Source organism: Melanotaenia boesemani, chromosome 1, assembly GCF_017639745.1.
Source record: "Melanotaenia boesemani isolate fMelBoe1 chromosome 1, fMelBoe1.pri, whole genome shotgun sequence".
Lineage (NCBI taxonomy): Eukaryota > Metazoa > Chordata > Actinopteri > Atheriniformes > Melanotaeniidae > Melanotaenia > Melanotaenia boesemani.
The window spans coordinates 38,101,969-38,122,612 of record NC_055682.1 but is presented as its reverse complement, the minus strand read 5'-3'; the positions used below and the strand labels follow the sequence as shown (position 1 = coordinate 38,122,612).

The 20,644-nt window shown below is 39.0% G+C and overlaps 1 protein-coding gene across 1 annotated transcript in view; it reads right to left on the bottom strand.

Moving 5' to 3' along the window:
• si:ch211-186j3.6 (neural-cadherin) overlaps positions 1–20,644 on the bottom strand; it is a 384,844-nt gene that overhangs the window by 39,554 nt on the left and 324,646 nt on the right. Inside the window, exons 33-34 of the mRNA XM_041985518.1 lie at positions 16,215–16,479; positions 1,564–1,744 (exon numbers count right to left, since the gene is read on the bottom strand). Of these exons, the coding sequence (XP_041841452.1) occupies positions 1,564–1,744; positions 16,215–16,479 (446 nt within the window). The remainder of the gene's footprint in view (positions 1–1,563; positions 1,745–16,214; positions 16,480–20,644) is intronic.

Here is a 20,644-nt window from a genome sequence, read left to right as displayed (position 1 = left end):
AGTGATTTCCGGTGTTAGTTTGAACAGACATAAGTTCATTCTGGATTAAATTCTTTGATTTGCTGTCCAACTTTGTTTGCAGAGCACCGTTTCTTCCATATTGTTCTCTCCCTTTCTCCATCTCAAATGGATCATTGCTGTAATTTTCAGTTTTTAATTGATGAGTTTTTGTCATTCAGACAATGTGAAATAAACAGTCTCTAAACAATAAAATGCTAACGCATTCAACGACAGAATGGTTTGCTGGAATTATGCAATCGAACCTCTTCATCGTGACAGACCCTGTGCAAGGGGCAGCATGGGATACGTGCAGTACGGAAGTTGTTTGCACGACTCCAGGAAACACCAATACTAACATGCAGTATACCGAAATCAGTGGTAGAAACTCAGACAAAAGACTCTTCAAGCACTGGCATCCAAGCCAAACACAGTTCAAACCCCAAGTAATCATATGGGAATGTAACCAAAACATGAAAGCAACACTGATGTTTACTCTGACTGTGGTTTACAAAGATGTCTGTCTCATCACTGTGGGACAGAAACTTTGGGATACGTCAAGTTATGCAGTCCTGACTTAGTCTACTTTCTCTTGACTTCTCTGTCCACGTCTTTAGTGCCATTACAAGGACAGTCAGCACTGCCAAGGCAATTTTACCCTGCCTATTGCACAAATCCAGGCTGTTTGCTTGTGTTTCTTCATAGGAAACAGGTAAAAACGCATTTCCTGTGCGCGTACCTTCTTGCCTTAATGATTTGAAGAGTCAAACACACAATAACGGTCCAGAATTGCTCTAATTTCCTCTGTAAAGACAGACTCACTGCATATTTCAATTGACAGCCTAGCTTTCTGACCAGCAGAAGTAGTTACGAGCATGCGCAAGTGACATATGCATAAATTACGAAAAGGGTCTGTGAAGATATACTTAGTTTAATTTGGGTTTGTCATTTCAGACATTTCAGAAAAATATGCCTCATCAAAAAGAGGTAAACACTGATTTAATGTTCAGTATTAACTGAACATTAGTATCTAACACAGATTAAAAGATGTACTGTAGCTGGAGGATCTGGTGAACTTGACTCAGTATTGTACTGTAATGAAAACGTTTTACAAGTGTTACCACATCCAAGTTACAGCACTACTTTGTCATTTCCACGCTAGTAGTGGATCTATGATTAGTTTCTATTACGCCATTACTTTTAGTCTTCTGGTTCAAGTAGTTATTAACCGACTGCCACAATTTCCTGAGACTAAAGGTTTGTTTTGTGTTGAAATGGTTGTCATAAGATTTACTGAGACCTTTCTCCAGCTTTATAACAAATAAAAAGTGATGGATGTGTCTTCTTCTGCAGTTTTACCTCATTCTGTCGAGGGTCAAGGCAAGGTTATTTTAAAGCATGTCTTTACAGCTATAAACAAAAAGCAATATCAATGCCAAATGCTGAAAGGAGCCAGTTGGTTCAAAAGCACACTTTCATGCTTTAGACTTAAAATTACGTGTGTGTATTTCAAGTGTCCACATGTGAATTTGCTACACTGTGCAGTGAAGTGGTGTGAGTGTGTACCTGCATTCGTGCACTCGCCACAAGTCTACACAGGTAAAAGGAGGGTTACACTGGTTCCTTTTGCAGGAGTCAGATGAGCACCCAAGGGAAAGTCCCTGTACGCTGATCTGGGAAACCCCATCTCGTGGCTGACTGTCCAGTGGCATGTAGCGACCATTGAGGCGTAGATCCCTCATACAGCCTGCAGGAATAAAAACAGGAAAAAAGAGGTTTGTGGAGCAGGAACAATGCTGTTATATGGGCATTTGTCTTCACAGACACAAAATTAAATTGACTTTTACCTGTTCCTGGTAAGCACATAAACCCCATGTTCCTGATGGATTACAGGCTCTGGTTCTAATACTTACAGCATAAATCCACCCACTCTTTCAAATTCAATACTACCTTGTATTTATTTATGTATTTATTTTGTGGCAAAAAAAAAAAAAAAAAAAAAAAAAACTCTCACTCACAGAAAGAGCATTGAAGCCTGAGATTTGTTTACCTACTGCAGCAGCGATTAAAAGAAACACCCTTTGCATGAGTGTACCAGGAAGAGAATGAACACAGCAGGAGTTGCTCTCAATAGGTAAAGGATGAATCGGGGAGGCTCATCCATTTAAGCAGATGCAGCAGTGCTTGATAAAAATAAAGAAAATAAAGTAAGGAGATAGAAACACAACATGCATGGATTCAAACAGTGTGCATGTTACATTTATGGTTGCTGGTTATGGATCGTAAAAATGTAAACTGTGCAAACAGTGGCCCCCACTAACCGGAGTTAAAATAACATGAAGCACATTAAAGGGGCAATAAGTGGAAATTCATCATTTCTAGATTGAAACAATTAAAAAATGGCTACGTGAAGAACTAGAGGTGTAATTTCATTTGGAGTATAGCATGATGTTACACACTATCTCTCTGTTTTGATCTCCAGCCTCGTGTTTACCAGCCGGTGCGGCTGCGTTCATGTATGTTGATGTGAATCATCGCCTCCAACCCTCAGCCCTCTCTCCCTATAAAAGGCTAGAGCAAGCGAACAATGGCAGCTCATATTTCCAAAGTGAAATGGTACAGATCAGAATGAAACCAGAAGACAACCAGGCCCCGAAATTACCTCTAAATAACCAACAGACTTTGGTGAAGAAGTTGGGGGATAAAGAAAGGGACATGTGTACTGTCTTCTTCTATGGTCCTTTTAAGGCACTACTTATCCCAAACAGTGCTCTAGCACTTATCAAACAAAGGAGGTACGTTAATGGGGTTTTTCATTATGGGTGTGCGATCCTGTAAGATTTGGTATCGATCTGATACCAATATCGATCCCAATACTTTTAAATAGGGCTGTCAAAATTGTCATGTTAATACAAAAAGATTAATTTGCAGAATTAACATGCTAATGTTTTTTTTAACACAATAATTCTTACTGCTGCTATTTTCAAAATCAGACTTTGGCATTATCTCTGCGAGAGAAGCTGGTTTTGGTCATGTAGGTGTGTTGTCACCAAAAACCACTTTAACCTCCTGATTTATTAAGATGCGGACCGTTTTCAAGCCTTACATCAAAGGATGTTATAGCAGAAAAGAAAAGAAGCAGCACCTGGAGTTTGTTTTCTTCTGATAGACGTGAATACGCCACGTCCGCCCCCTGTCCAATCAGAAGCCTTCCCAACCCCCAGATCTAATGCAGAATTGAATAAAGGTGATTAAATGTAATCTCCATGTAATTCAGAATTACTTTTTCCATCTAAATGCAAAGGAGAATACTTCACTTCCAAACTTTTTAAATCTGAATAATTAATTCCAAATTAAAACATCATGTGACCATGGCCACTGGTCTTTGATTCTGTTCCGTGCTGCACCTTTGATACCTGGGAGTGGGACAGAACTGCCTTCACGTTGAACTGTCACTGGAAAAGAAACTCTACATTCCTCCAATGTGTTCATCAGTTTTAGGATGCTCTGGAATGAATCCTGCTAAGTGAAGGATTGAAAAGCCTTACAAAAATAACAGCACAATTTCTGTCACAGTATTATATTGGGTGTATCAGCTTAGCTTAGGGGATTACATGCATTTAGCCAGGAAGTGTTTGAACTAAACATTATGTAATACCCTTGCTTTCAATAAACATTTCTGCAGTTGGAAGGAACCTTCACCTCTCAGTGAAGAAAGTGAAAAAAAATTTAGATTTGTTTCTGTGAAGTAAAATTTACAAATTACCATCTTTAGTTTTATTACATTCAGGAAAGATGTAATACCAAAGAGTAAAAATACTCGATTACACATAATGCCCGGCATGTAACTGACATTCATTAAACCTGTTTACACTATACACACATACTGTGACCCCAAACTTTAGTTAGGTAGTGTATGTATATATATATATATATATATATATATATATATATATATTGTTTTATTTCAGTCACAAATGCATGCATTTGTTATGACTGATAGAGGTGTGGAGTAGGAACAATTTATCACACCCTGTGACACGCTCACAGTTTTTATTTTTGTGCTTTATGGTTTTATATTCAATTGAATCTGAGTCAGAATAAAGTAAGATGATTTTTTTTTTTTTTTTTTTTGTTTCTTTAAAAGGGGCTTATCACCCATCATGATGAGATTAAAAACAGACATGAGAGACATATTGACTTTAACATGTTAGCATGACTTTTACATTTAGTTTAGATTAAACATGAAAAAATTTAATTACAGTTTAAAGGAAAAATAAACAGAAACTGATTCTGAAACAGCTAAAGTGTCAGCTGAAATAGAATAGAATTATAACAAGCAAAAAAAAAAAATCCCCCTCATGAAGGGAGAGAAAATTCACACACACGTGTTATTAGTGGAACATAAATGGTCAAAAAGCTAGCTGTGAGATTTAAGTTACTATGGATAAAAGGACTATACGACATAAGTATATGACTCTGTGCCCTTTATCACTTTGAAAGTTTCAATTTTTATTTGTTAAATATTCAGTATTTTTGACAATTTAGTTTATTAGAAACAAAAAAAACAAAACAAAAATATACATTTGTCGACTAAGCTGAACTCATTTGCTTTAAATGGATTGTTGGCACACGGTGCAGTCACATACAGATGTGTTGGTTGTATTTATTAGCTTCCACCTCATTTAGTGGAATTTTTTCTCTCTAATGAGGACTTGTGACCTCATGGATATTCTCGGGTTTGGAAAATAAGATTTTTTTCAGTGTGGTACTGTATCTAACTCAGTCTGTCTAACCTAGGATATATTTCTTGTGTTTATTTTCTCATAACTGAATAGGAAAATTAGTATGTGCAGCTAACATTTTTGCCCTCAATCACTTCTTGAAATTAGACATTTACAACAGCAAATACAGAAACACACACAAACGCACGTTCATTTCATTTGCCCTGTCATAATATATCACATCTACATCAGTTTAAGGGAAATACTTTTAAAATCCATTTATTAAACTCATGTATTGTCTTTTACTGCCTGATGTACTTCTTGTACAACTCCAGGGAGCTCTCAGTCTCTCTTTCCCTTTGTGCTTTCATTTCTGAAAGCGGTGCACTCCTGACCTTTCCCTCTGAATTATAAAACAGCATCTCCAGTCTTTTCTTGTTTTTATCTGTAATACTAGGCAGTTGGAATTCTTGTCCTGGTTCCTGGAGACGCTTGCCCTCATGTAAGCTCCAGGCTGGATCATTTTGTGGAGACATATTTAGGTTGCTGTCACCTGCATGTTTACTTACTTGGCTAACATATGAGATGTTTTGGGCCAATGATTCAAGGTGTGAATGATTGTGAAACTGCCTGGGGTTGGATGACAAGGCTGCAAGTGTTTTGTAAGAGGTGCTAAGGGTTGCCACCTCTGTCAAGGTGGTTTAATGTCTTTAAGCCTGAAGAAAAGTGGTCCTGTTGCCTTTTATTGTAGCATTTAAGCTTTTCATGAGCCTTTTGATATATTTTAAATGTAAAATAAAAACTAGGATTTTAATTCTGTTTGTTTCTCCTAAAATAGGGTCGGCTAAATAAATGAAAAAAAAAAAATCTATATATAATAGATAAAGAATGATATTAATAAGGATCAGATTAGGATTTTGACCAGCATCTCACATATAAAAACAAACCTTTTCACCTTTGTTATATTCCCAAAATTAGGAAAACCCTGTCTCAGAGTGATGCAGAAACACGGATTTGTTACTTCAGATTTGGACTACTGCAGTTCCTGATTGTTTTGTCCCAGAAATGTTCTGAAAAGCCTCCATCTGATCCGAAAAGCTGCAGCAAAGTTTCTGATGAGAACTACCAGCAGAGACCACATTTTTTACATTTTATCTTTCTTCACTGGATCCCGGTTAAATACAGGATAGTGTTTAAAATTATTCCCACATATAAAGCTCCTACAGATCTCTGAGTTTTAGATTTTCCCATCAGAGCACTTCCCTTTTGGACTGCTGGTTTATTGATGGTTCCTACAGGATTTCAAAGTAAAATGGGAGGCAGAACTTCCAGTTATCAGACCCCTCTCTGTGGAACCAGCTTCCAATTTGCCTTCAGGAAGCAGACACCCTCTCTACCTTTAAGATCAATCTTCAAATGCCTGAACTTGGGTGATCCTTAGTCATCCCTTTACTTATGCTGCTATAGGCTTAGACGGCTGACAGACGTTCCATAATACACCGAGCACTTGTTTCCATTTTTTCCTCTTTTTACTCCTGCTGTTTACAAAGTCAGATATTTATATATGGACACTATCTATACATATCCGACATTGTTGTTATTTATTTGTGTTTTGTTGTTTTTCCTTCTCAGCAGGTATCCATGAATTCTTACTGATCCCTCTTTTCGGTCCTCTTCACCCAACTGGTGGAGGCAGGTGGCCGTCCTTCCAGGTTCTGCTGCTGCTGGAGATTTTCCTTCCATCCGTTTTCCTTGGATAGGTAACTATTTTTACGAGTTTACTTAACACATCTATCATAAATTGTAATAATGTAGGTCATGTAGATAATTGGACTATAATGAATTGTATTGAAAGGTATTGTCTTTAAAAGCCTTGAGAAGACTTATACTAATAAAGTTTAATTGAATCAACTCATCTCTGTGCTTCCAACACTAACCCTTTGAGTGGAATCCTTCATAAAACAAAAAGGGGAGCAGGTATTATTTCACCAACATCTGTGCTTTATGAGGTTATCCCTTATAAACAGAAACTCCCACTTCATGCACCCAGCCGTGGGGATGGCCATCATCACATGTATTTGGGTGAATTAGCCATTAAAGTGTCACATCAATCATTCATTGACACATGGAAATGTCACAGTCCTGCCCTGACAAAGTGCACATCAATAGAATAGAATCTATTTTTGGTAGCGCTTCTTAGATGAAATACTCCTGAACCTGTCTCATAGCACATCATTTTACTCTGTGACATATCTAATGCTTAAAAGTAGTTTAAAACTACAGTTGGATGTGGTTTTCTTAAAGATCTTTTCTGTGATTTTTTTTGTCTAATCGGATGTTGTCAGCCAAAATCCTTTACCAAATCGTATATAGAAAAGTATCGTCATCTACCTTTTATAAACTTGGTGTAATTTCCACTGCTTCTGGCATGTTTCCAATTAAAACAAGGACATTTTATTTCTTTATTGCTGGACAATGAGGCTGTATCCACTGTGCTGCAATAAGAGGGAAGTAGATCAGTTCAATCTAATGGACTTGGACTGGTAGCAGAGAGAAAGGGTGTTTAGATCACCTGGGAGCTGTTAGGGTCTCATTCACAAATTAAATATCAAAGCATTGTTTCTGAGAAGCTGTTTGAAAATATGAGAGAAAAATAATTCACAACAGATCTGAACTACTTTAAAATGATACGGCCATTGTGTGCTACTCTGGTACTGGAACTGGTGAACAACTAAGGACCAGACTGACTCAAGAAACCTTCTGTGTTTCAACTCACTTCAGGAAGTGAAAATGGGAAACATGAAGGTGCATAGTGAAGAACAGAGACATCTATCAGCGGTAGTCTACTGAGAGAACGAACTTATTTGATCTCTTGTGACAGTTTATATGGCTTCTGCTGACTGGTGTGATGCTCCATGCACTGTAAGCTTTGATGGTCAGTCCCTCTGTCTAACAGCACTCATGTTGCTACACAGTGGGACTCACCCTGTGTAACAATGGTCAGTCTCATCCTTAACAGATTTTCCTTGTTAAGGAAAGTGTTAATTGCAACTTCTATAGTTGACTAAGATAAGCTTTATTGATCCCACAGTGGGAAAATTTGCATGTAGCAGCACCAGAAAGGACAGTGCAAAATTAAATCAACATAAGGCACACACAGTATCAGTATACTCACTATCAATACTGCAATATCTACATGTGACCACATTCTGACTGGGCACTTCTGCTTAATGCCCTCTGGATGCTGTTATCTTGCCCTGCTGAAGAGACCAAACAGATACTTGATCTCTTTAATTCCTTCTGTCATCAGGCTTTCAAATTATGTGGATTATACCTGAGATGTTTAGATCCAGGTCCCTACTACAATTTATTTATTATTTATTTATTACTTCTTACGTATTACTGCCAAGGTCGTCTTGATGTTTTTCATTACAGATGATCTGCAAATTAGTTCCTGTGACTCATCCTTAATGTTGTTTGTGGGTATGATTGCAAAGCTAAACTACCAGTCAGGTATAAATAAAGTTGTTTTAATCTTAAATGCACCTGAAGGAGTGTAGTGGTGAATGTCAGTGTTGAGTTGGATCGAACGAACGGCATAAGTGTGAAGTAACTACTAGAGAGGGCTATTGTAGAGACTGATGGCTGTGGGCAGGAATGAGCTACGGTAGCCCTCCTTCCTGCACTGAGGGTGTTAAAGTCTCTGGCTGAAGAAGCTGTTTGGTCGTCACCACGGGATGCATTGGGTGGGTGGAGTTGTCCATGATGGATGTCAGCTTTTCCAACATCCATCAATCTGCCACCTCTATGAGGGAATCCAGTGAGCAGCCCTGGAGAGAGTCAGCTTTCTTAACCAATTTGTTATGTCTTGATACAGACTAGCTATGTTTATAAAGAGCACTTTTAATCTGATCAAAAGTTCAATCAGAATAAAAAAAATGTGTCATGTAAACATGTCAACTGATCTGATTGGCCTCAATCTGAAAGAATTTTCAATCCAGTTGAAAGGAGCAGTTTAAACCTTTTCATGGTTGGATCAGCAGGAAAAAATAACCATGTACACACTGATTACAATCATTTTGTGGTGAATGTTGTCTCTGCGCATGCTTGAACCACATGCGGGTTACATGACGTAATGAGTTTAAGGAAGGACTTGAAAAATGATGGAAGCAAAACAAAATGGGACTGTGGCAGATACGTTTTTGTTAGAATTTGGAAAAGTTAATGGTTACTGAGCATTTCAATGATCAAAAGGTTAAAAAATAAAAAAGAAAACACTTCTTCTCCAGAACTAGTAGGAATTGCAGATGTCAAAAGAGGTAAGATCGTATTAATCTGTCCATCACGTAAATACAAATGATCGGATCACTTTATCCAGCATCCATGTAAACAGCTGGAATCTCTGATGAGATTGATTTAAATCAGATAGATGAAAAATTTGTCCATGTAAACGCAGCTAATGTTTGTCTTCTCAGCAGCTGCAGGAGACTCAGGTCCTTCCTGTACAAGATATCTGTGTTGTCTGTCCAGTCCAGATTTTTGTTGAGGTAAACACCCAGGTACTTAAAATCAGCCAATACAATGTATGAGCCCTGGATTTAATTCACAACTGTTTATGCAGTGTTATAAAAGATTTCTTTAAATTCCCTGGGTGTTCCAGATGGGTGGGCGTTGCTGCAGCTGTAGCTGGAGAGGGCGAGACCTCCTTGGGTGCTAGTGGATTGGCTGTGCTTGTTGAGGCATAAATACATAATATGTTTACTTCAACTGTTTTTTATGTATATACAATTGTTGGTCCTAATTATTTTAAGATACTTCATCCTTTCTTTAACTACTTACTCTAATGTTTGGTAGAGCAAATGTTTCAGTGACTATAACGCAATGGTGGGGAACATTGGCCCTTGTCCTGCAAGTTTTGTAACACACCTGACTCAAATTAATGAGTTACTGTGCAGAACATTAAACTCACAGGAATGCGGCCCTCGAGGACCAGGGTTCCCCACCACTCCTATAATGCATCTGTGAGGGCTGCACCTACAGCCACACAACTATAAATTCAGTAATCCCCATGCACCAGCATTTTCAGGTTTATTTGTTTCACAATAACATTATCACACTGTTTTTGTTTACACATTTATTTAGCATAGTTGCAATACATTAGTTCTATTTGTTGCACACACATTAAGTCTAAGTCTAAGTCTATCTTAGTAATCTCTTGTATGGTTAACTGTAAAATTTTGTATTTGACATTTACCTTTAATTTCTTGTTTTACTGGTGCTGGGGGATGGCATGTAAGAACTGACGGCAGGAAAGAAGTGCTTTGGCAAGCAGCACATGGACAGAAAGTGCTAATTAACCTGCACCAAAAGCAGTTGTCTCAGGGTGGAAATGACTTAGCAGGTTACTTTAAACAGTATAGCAGATTGCTGAAACGATCTTTCCCTTCACAAGTACCAAATTTAGCACACAAGTGCGTCAGAGTCTACTCTCAGAAAAGTATGTCATCCACTTTAAATACCAAAATGTACACCTTGTCTCAGAAAGGCTGCCATTCAGTGGTTTAAAACGGCGTTTGAACCATATTTTCATTGAATAATTCTATTTTGATGTTCTATACATTGAAATATATGTAGTATGAAAAATTCAATTATACATTTAGAAAATCAAAATTATTGGACTTAATGATGCTAGAGTTGGATTTACATGAAGAAACACTCTTTTTGTGATATTTCCAATGTGATGTCTAGGTGCATGACCACCCAATGTTGAGACATGTGGTATGACAGCAAATTGTGCATATTGACTTTCAACAGTGCTAAGAGATGTAGTATAGATTATTTGAAGTTGACCTGTGCATTAGAAATATGGCCACACTTTGCCGATATATAAGGTAATAATAACTTTGATTCTGTCTTTTACAAACAATGTGAAAAAACCGATTGACTTAAATCGGGAGACAAGGAATCATACACTGAACTCTCATAGAGATTACCCATAAACTTAAACTAAGTACACACATATAGATTATCGGGCTGCTTTTGTCCTGATTTTGCCCCGTCCCGACCAAACACCCGATTATCTTAAAGGTCCCATATTATGCAAAATTCACTTTTTAATGGTTTTGGAACAGTCATACTGGTCCCCCCGCATGTGTAGGAGACCCGTAAGTGTGAAACTCTTTCAGGCGCTCTCTCTCCCCCCTGCTCCACCTCTAGGGAAGTAAGCGCTGAAATGAGCTTGTTTGAAAGCGTGTACGTTATGACGTCATAAGGGACAATAACCACTCCCCACAGAGCGATGGACCCGTCTACCGGCTCTCAAAGCCCGCCCTCTAAAAATCACCTAGCGCCCAGTGTTTTTCCCTCTTCGGCAACCCTCGTTAGCGGACATGGCTAAGCGACAGAAGCACTGTTCTGTTTGTGGCTGCATAAATGAACACGAAAACGTTTTTTTACTTCCATCCACTGAACCCACGAGGACTGAGTGGATTAATTTTATTTTTGGAGGAAATGTACCCGGAAAACTTCCAAAGGTTTTGCATGTCTGTGGCCAGCATTTCAAAGAGGACTGTTTCCACAACATGGGGGCATGGAAAGCAGGCTTCGCCAACCGTTTGAAGCTGAAGCCAGGTTCAATACCAACTGTCCGTGACACAGCTGGAGAGGTAAGAGCTCGCAGTTATTTTATCGTTTCGGCCTTATTAGTCTGATAGCTTGAAAATATATTAACCTGTCAATCACCTCATGACGGGCGATGCGATGGGCGGAGCCAACAGCTGAGCTGCTCCACCAGGGTTCCGCCCACCATAAACGGCACATTTCTGAAGCTGCTAAAAAGAGGGAGGTGAAGAGAAGCCGCTGCACTCAAACTGAGGGTCGATTTGTCCATACCATGGCGGAAATATTTCATTTAGATATTAATGAATGGTCTCAGATTGGGAATAAAGTGTATAATATGGGACCTTTAAGTCCTATAAGATTTTCCTATAAAATTATTATTTGGTCTGAGGTGTTATAAGCAAATTCATTCCGACAATCAACTCCAAAACGGGTCGTGGCCAACAGTCAAAAGTATTGAACATGTTCAATATTTACGACCAAAAATCTTCATGTGTGTGGAAAGCTGGCGACTGCTGAGCTGTGACTGTGTACAGTACAATCAAAACCATTAAATGCCAGTTTTTTTTCATTTTCATGTCTGAGGTCTCGAACAGGTAAAAAGTCTCATCAGATTTAAAAAATCCTTATGTGTGTACCAGGATTTAGACATGTGTTCAACTATGTGGCTGCGCAATATCTTAGCAGCTTTGGCGAGAATAATGGCATCAGTATAGGGTGATGCTTCTCACAGGACTGGACCGACGGTCCAGGTAACTCTGCTAAAAGCCTCTCTTTCAGTCGGGTTGAGATATGTACATCCCAAACTGCTCTAGTCTCTTCCTGTAAAGACTAACCAATCAATCAATTATCAATTGTTTTGTTTTGTGTCACTAACATAGGTCAGAAGTTAAGAGAACACCAAAGGAAATGCTTCCTTTTCATGAGATGACTGAAGGTTTTCTTTGTTCTCCTCAGCAATATCTGCTTTCTCTCTATTACACAGGGTTGTTAAGCAAGAGTGGTGGTATTCAAGTTCCAGGGCCACCACATCTCCGTCACTCAATAAAGCTAGAAGCTGACCACCATAAAGCTTACGAGCACATTCATTACTTATTTAGCTGTGCATGCTCATGGCTTGTCGCAGCTCTGATGTTGGTTCCATCTTTTTACCTAAGAAACAATGCTGCACTTCAGCGCTAGTCCTTTGCATTTTTGAGTGTCCTTCACTCATGTCATTCTGAATTTCAGCTGCTCTTTTGGTGGTATGCTTGAGTTTGCAGTTGCTAAACATTTGGTGACAATTACAATGTTACTTTGAACTGTTTCGCCTCAATGTATCCTCAATACCACCTCCATCATCCAATCTGGATGGGTCTAACCTGATAGGCAACAAGATGATAGCTAAAAACATACCACAGTTTCAGGGAATCATAAAAAACCCGTCAGAACAATTCTCATAATGGGTAGAGGAAGATTCAATTCCTCTTTTGTATCTGTCTGGCAGAGGCAACATTTCCTGAATTCAGGTTTAGTAGATGAACTCTATGGATTTTTGGTAGACATCAAGTGTTAAACGATCAAAGACAGAGGGGCGATCTAAGCACATTGAAATATTGGATGCAACTAAGTTCAAGTGCCATTTAAGTCCCGTGGCTCGGCTCTCCTGAGCAGACACATCCTGTCAATTCAGATGCGTCTATCTAAGAACAACTAACTAAACTTCCAGTTGAGACAGATGCAGGGCTCATTAGATAGCATTTGGGACACCAAAGTATACTAAAAACTACAGTGAGTACACAACTACAACAGTTAGTAAACTACAACTACAGCTAGTACACTATTAGACTAACTGGGGGTTTTGTTTGTATTATTTCTTAGTATTGATTTCCCCTCTTGTGTTTGTGACTGGTCTGATCAGACAGTATTCAAGTTCTCTTTGTTTCCTGTTTGTTAGGTCAGTTTGGTTCTTTTGTTTTAAGTTATTTTGTTTCTTTGAGCAGTCAGTTTGAAGTTGTTTTGTTTAGTTTTGTTCATCCCTTAAGGATATTGTTGCATCTGTAATTTGTGTATTAATTTGAGCAATTTTTGGCCAAACAAAACCCACTTTTTCTGAAACCACAACTGTGTCCTGTTTTAATGAGTTCAGGTCCTTGCAGCCATCTCTACCGTGTTGTTTGGGTAAGTAATGCCAACAGTAAGCATTTGTTATGCCATTACTCTTCAGAGGTCGCTCCTTCTCTGCTTCCTCTGGTTCACGTCTTTGAGGAGGTCGCTCCCCCTCCACTTCCTGTGGTTCATGTCTTCAAGAACGTCGCTACACCTCTGTCTTTAAGGCCTCTGTTTTCAATGCCAGGGCCTGTCTTTGGGCAGATCATGCTGGAATCGCCAGAAGGGTTCCTGCTACTGCCGTTGCGGCCTCCGGGCTGCCGTCCAGAGATCCAGTTCCTGTCGGTCTTCCCCTGATCACAGTCTCCTGTTGGCAAGGCCTCTCTCCTGAGCCTTGTCACCGGGACAGTTTTCTTTTGGCCTGGTCCCTCCTTTGGACCCCTGTTGCTAGTTTGGGTTTGGGCTTTTTGGGTCATCTGGCAGCTGTCCCCCTGGGGGGTGGGGTGGGGTTTGGGGGGGTCTGTCATGATCCGTGTGATTTTTGTTTTCTTACAGTCTTGTGGTCCTTGTCTTGTCTGGTTTTCTATTTTAATTTTGTTGAGTTCTCCTTGGGTATCATGTTTTGCGTTCTGCTTCCTGTTTGTTTGTACACCTGGTTTTATTAGCAAATTCACTTCACCCTATTAGTCGCTCAGTGTATTTATATCCCTTGGTTTTCAGTCTTCCTTGTCAGATCCTTGTGGATTTTTTTCCCTGTCGTGTGATTCTGGGTTTTTGGATTGGAGTCCTGCATTTGGGTCTTCACCTTCGCTGCATTGTGACACAACAGAGCGTTAAAGACCAGCAGCAGAACTTCAAAGTCTATTCTCTGACGAACAGGCAGCCAGTGTAAAGACCTCAGAGTTGGACTGATATGGTCCACTTTCTTGGTCTTAGTGAAGACTCAAGCAGCAGAGTTCTGAATAAACTGCAGGTGTCTAATTGTTTTTTTTGTTTGTTTTTTTTGTTTTTTTTTCTCAGGTAGATCTATAATAAAAACACTGTTACAATAATCAAGCCGACTAAAGATGAAAGCATGGACTAGTTTTTCCAGGTCCTTCTGAGACATCAGATCTTTTACCCTTGATATGTTCTTAAGGTGATAGTAGGCTGACTTTGTGGTTCCCTTAATGTGTTTTTTTTTTAAAGTTTAGGTCTGAATCCATTAATACACCCCGATTTTTGGCCTGGTTGGTAGTTTAAGCATCATCTTCCTCCGTAAACTCTCTCATACTGGAAAATAACTGTCTAAATATTATGAGCTGGGCCAGGGCTCCTTTTTCACAAGTATAAATATTATTAAGGATAATCCCAACTGCATCCGGCCTTATTAAATGGTCCGTCAGAGTGGATACTGCAACCACTCATCAAACCAGACGCTAGTGTCTTTTAGTGTCAAAATCAGATAATACGGAAGCAGTGGAGATAGCCTTCCCAAAATGAGGCTAACATTACCACAAACTTTCCATTATAAAATTTAACATGTTGGAAAAGGTGACGTTAGAGAAACGGATCACAGCATTAAGTTACACAGCAGATTACACTGTTGACAGATAACCAAATTTACCTCCAAACAACTGGTAATGACCAGAAATTAAACATCTAGCCACAGGGGAAAAAACAATGCTGTCATCATGACTGTGACTGGCCAAATGACAATGTTGACATGTTCCATGAAGTATGTTTTTTTGTGAAGAAGATAGTGGCCCCTGTTTTTCTAAAAGTCTTATTGCTGAGGGAGAGCTCTCATGACACATTTTTTTAACAAAGGAAACTGTCATTGCATTTCTTAGTGCAAGCTTTAAAGGGTTAAAATACAACTCAACTCTGATTTATATTGTCTAAAAGCAGAAGCCTTACAGAGGTAACATAAAAAAAACACAACTTTTCATTGCTGGTCCTCTGTAGGAATCTGATATCCTCACTTGTGAAAATCAGTGAAACAGAAATGACAATGTTGTTTGTGAAGTGAAGAACGGTACTGTTATTTTCTGCCAAAATGAAGTAGAAAGCAAGTATTTTCGTGAGCCCTTTGCACACATCGGCTGTACATCATAGGTGAAAAGAAGTTAAGTTGACAGCTAAGTCCTGCATCAATGTGTCGTTGTGCGCATCAAAGCCAGCGATGTGGAATCAGCTGAAAGACGACAGCATCGTTGGTCAGAGTGGTTAGCTCTGTGATGCCGGCTTAATGAGCGGAAGCTGTCTTGCTTGGATCAGCGGTGAATCAACTTAGATGCTCGGTTTGTTTTCCAAACATTACACAATGTGTCTGGTACCTGAAGTTCAGACTGAGAATTTTTCAAGAAACCTCAGCATATGGTTAAGCCCTTCCTCAAATGTTGGTATCCTTTTGTATGACAGAACTTAAAAGTCTCACTCATTCAAACTGTCCTTCAGTTTCTCACTACCCAGGCAGCTCTCTTGAAGTCATACTTCAAAGCTCCCATGTATCACTGTAAAGTGAAGTGAAGTGACAAAGAGAGTCTGTATTAAACTAAATCCATAGAAATATTGCATGAATTTAGATTAATACAGACATTTGCTCTAACACTTGGTGCCTGGAAGGATGTTTAAAGGTAAAACACTCATTCACACAAATCAACTTAGCAGCAATGAAAATGTTACAAGTGACAAAATCTGTAACAGTGAAAGTACAGGTTTTGGTTGAATTTAGTGGAAACCCCTGTGACCTAACGCATGTAGACTCCTGGAGATTAACATCAGCTACATGCTTGCAGCACCCACCTTGGAAGCTTTTATTGATTCCAGAGGGGAGGGAGTTTCCCAGCATCACAGCGGTGGGGTCGATGATAATTTCTCGACTTCTGCCTCGGAATCCCGTCACCTCCCGCAGTCCTCCACCACCGTCTAATCGCAAGGTCATCTCGTTGTCATGTCGATCTAGGAAGACCTCATGCCATTCCCCGTTGTCGAGGCGATAGTTTGGCAGGGTTAGGTTGTAGTCCCCATCGCCAAGATTGTAGAAAGCACAAAGGAGGCCCTGAAAAATCTGCAGTGGATAAACAACATGTAAAGAATTTTTTATGCATTTCAGCATAAATGCAGATATGTGCACTACAAGTTAAGCTTTCTGAATATCTACGAGAGTTTGTGTTTAAAGACACTTGGCACAGCTACATACAGAAACTTAACTAAAAGCTTAATCTTAATTGTTTTTAGGTTTGACAAATAATCTGAAATCAATTAGTTCACACATCACAGTGATACTTGACATCAGCATGAATTAATGTAAAACAGTGAATAAAATTTTTTTCTGCCAAATGTCGGAATCTGCATCGGCCTCAAAAAAATCCATATCAGTCAGGCCCTAGTTAAAACTTTGCTCAAAACCCTGTTGTATCCAATCTAATACTTGTCGTCTGCCTCCTGGTGGATGCCTTTTGCACTACAATAATTCTGACATACGGCAAATAGTTTTATTTACATATTATTTTTACATTTTGGTAAAGGGCCAAATAAAGTCTTCAGTTTAAAAAAAAAAGGATCTTCTTCCCATATTTTGTTCTGCACATTTTTTTGAGTCAGGCTTTAAAGTGTTAAGGAGATAGAATAGAATAGAATAGAATAGAATAGAATAGAATAGAAGAGAAGAGAATAGCTTTAAAATCATTTTACAAGATATGCAAACAAATGTGTGATGTGCAATGCCTAAGCTAAGATAAAAAATACACAAAAAAATACCTGACTCAACCACAGCCACTGACATTTGTCCCAATAAATTATGAATAAATTTATAAACAAAGCATTAAAAAGCATCAGAAAGCAGTAATTTCACATTTGCTGAAGTATATTCCATTAAATATTAAATAAAACTTTCCCAGGTCTTTCATGTGACAGAGGTGGGAGAACATCAGAGTTCAGTGCAGAAACAGCTCTTTGATAGAAGCTGTATCTGGAAAAAACAATGATGGTAAGAACTTATTCATTAGACATATTCCAGTTTGTTAAAGTAAACAATGAGTCATTCAGAATTTCCACATGATTCTGTACTGAAACAAATAACTTCCAAGAGTGTGGCTTGAAATACAGCGAGTGTGTCTGAGGAGGAGAACCAAACAATGATGACCAATGAATAAATTCTTGAATTCATCAAGAAATAAACTTAGAGTTTCATCAGTTTCCAAACATTCAAAGGGAAGACTGGTGAACATAAATGTCTTCAAATTTTGATTGTGCTGGCAGCATCAAATTCTAGATTTAACTGAGAGTGAGGTTTGTTCAAAAGGACATCTGCAATAATCAGAACCCTACAGCGTCTCTTGGCAGCAGACTGGAGCTACTGAACAGCAACTCTAAAGTTGTTTTCCAAAAAAGAGAAAATAGCAACTGTCCATCTTTGACTAGAAATATGCAGCCTTAGAGTTTAGTTCGCAGTGCTTCCAGGGAAGAAATTAAATGAAATGCAAACTCTTTGCTTTGAAAAGCAGGCACATGTCTCAGCAGCAGGGAACTCTCAGCAAATCAAATCAAAACAATCCTATTGCAGGAGGCAACCAGAGGTAAATAGCATGTTGAAGTGACTTGAGACCAAGTTTTAAAGCTAGAAGGGATCAAAAGAATATTCCACTTGGTTGGTAAAAGAATGGATCAATAAGCCAATTTGTCCAGTTTGCTAAAAAGACACAGCAACCAACTCCACAGAGGTTTGAAAACACAAGGGGGCTGAATAAGTCCCACACAGAAAAACATTTAGGTAATCCTACTTCATTTGGAGCAAACAAGAAAATACAGTCCAAGATCACCTTCTCCCAACAATAGGTCATGCGTTGTGACTAAAAAGCTCTAGAAAAAAGCTAGTGGTCAATTGTGCCACTGCCATGGGCCAAATAATAAATATTACATGAGGTATGACTACAACAAAGCTGACATTCTAACTTGCAATTTGTTGACACCCTGCTGTCAATCTCATAAAGACACACACACACACACACACACACACACACACACACACACACACACACACACACGGTGCTCTATTGACCTGGCTTGTGAGGAAGGGATGGGGGAAAATGACACAAATGGAAACGGGAAAAAAGAAGATGAAAGTTTGTAGGTCAGAAGTGAGAATGAGAAGAAAATATCACTTGCATCAGGTCTGCACAATAAACTGCTTCCTTAAGTCGAGTTTCCACCTACGGGTCCAGCTCAGTACAAGACAGCACACATTTTTTTGTGTTTCCACAGACAAAAACTGGGAAGGGTGCCAGAAGATCCAATCCATTCTACTTTTTTGGGACCCTTCTGTTTGGTCCGATCCTACATGGTGGAGCTTGACACCCTTCAATCCACTGATTGGTCAAAAGAATATTCGCTTCCTGTGGGACTCGACACTAAGAACAAAGTTGGAACAGCTTCATGTTTAAAAATACTGTGGAGTTTTCTGCTGTTTAAAGCCACATGAAGAGAAGAGAGAACACAAACAGCTGGATGTCCACTATTCTCCTCCTTCATTTTAATGATGGCGTTGCACCGCTATGGCGTCATGCCATTACGTAGCTGATGCATCTTGGCTATCCTGCTTATGTCCCACCAACCAATAAGGGTACAGCTGGCTTTGCAAACTCAACAGAGATGAGAGTTTACTGAACTGAACTGCATACTGTCCTGAGTTGGACCCCTTGGTTGAAATGGGGCTTTAAATCCTGAAACCAATTCCTATTTGATGGGACTGCAGTCCTAAATGCATGTTTACAGAGTAACAATCATTTAAAGAGGATGAGGGGTGGATGTGGGGAGAAGGGTGGGGTTTGAGCGGTGTGCAAAAATAATTTGTCCAAGGGCTGTTTTAAGAACAATAGTATGGTGGGTGGGTCATCCTCATTTCCATATCAAACTCTCCCTCCAAGTGTCCCACTGAGCATAATTTCTTCCTCTCCACCACTGCCACATCCACCATGTAAATAGCGGACTTAGTCAAGAAGGGAAGAGAAATGAAGACAACAGTGGAGTGATGAGACAGAGACGGGGGTGGCTACTATTAACGTTCCCATTCATTCTCAAAACAATGAAGATAAATTATATTTTTGAAGACAGAACCAACCATCACAGCTCAACTCTATTTGCCTCTTTACTAATTTCCATGTCCTCTGTTTCTCCTTTTTAACAACAAGCTGCTCTCCTCTTATTTCCAAATTTCCAGTCCATGTGTCATTTTATTCCCCTCATCTCCCGTAAAAGAACCTGCAACGCTGGATGGCCAAGGTTGTTAAGCTGGGGAGCCGGGGCTCATCTTAAGGCTCTGTGATGAGGTATTAATTATGTTCAGAATCCACCGGTGTGCTGCTTTTTAACCTGAAACACTTTTAGAAGCTTGATTTTAACCCCAATTAAAGCTGAACAGAGTGGTGCGATTTGGCTCCCGTGATGCTCCCTTGGTGGTGTGTGTGATTGAATGTGTTTGATGGTGTGTCTGTTGCTGGAGAAGCAGCATTCGCTACATGGGTATGAAAGTGTGATGCTCCAGTTTTGAGTCAGCGTTCCTGAACTAGGGACAGTTTCCTTCCTCTATATGCTTCTTAATGCAGCATCATTTTAGCACAGCAGATGTGTAGATGATGCCTTAACAGGCACATTAAAATAAGGGTGTGTGAGTGTGCTACTCATACAGACATTTAAAAGAATGAATTATTCACATTTGTTTATATTGAGAAATTATTACCAAAAACACTCTATTTTTAAACTGTCACCTTTGCCTCTGTTTGATCTCTAAGAGATCAAACCTGTTTTAAGCCTTGGGAAATAATTTTGTCATATTTGATTTGATCACCATACACTGCAGTACAAGAATCAATAACATTTTTATCAGCCTAAAGGTAGTTAACTAAAACTCATTTCAGTGGGTTAATGAAATTAATAATGATAATAATAATTAAAAATAAAAAAATCTGTGTGACTGTGGCTCTGAAGTGCACTAAAATTCACTGGATGAGAAAACTGGCTAACTTTTTCGATTTTTTTTATACATATTTTTTCATTTTGGGCCATTTGAGTGCAGTATATAATCTAAATAAATCTCTGAAAATGATCTTAAATCAAAGTGTAATCTAGTTTAAGACCATGTGAAAGAACGAGGACTATCTCCATCTATGTGGACTACAGTAATGAACTTTAATTATTCAGAATGGTAAGTTGGTCTTTTTACATGCAATCCTCAC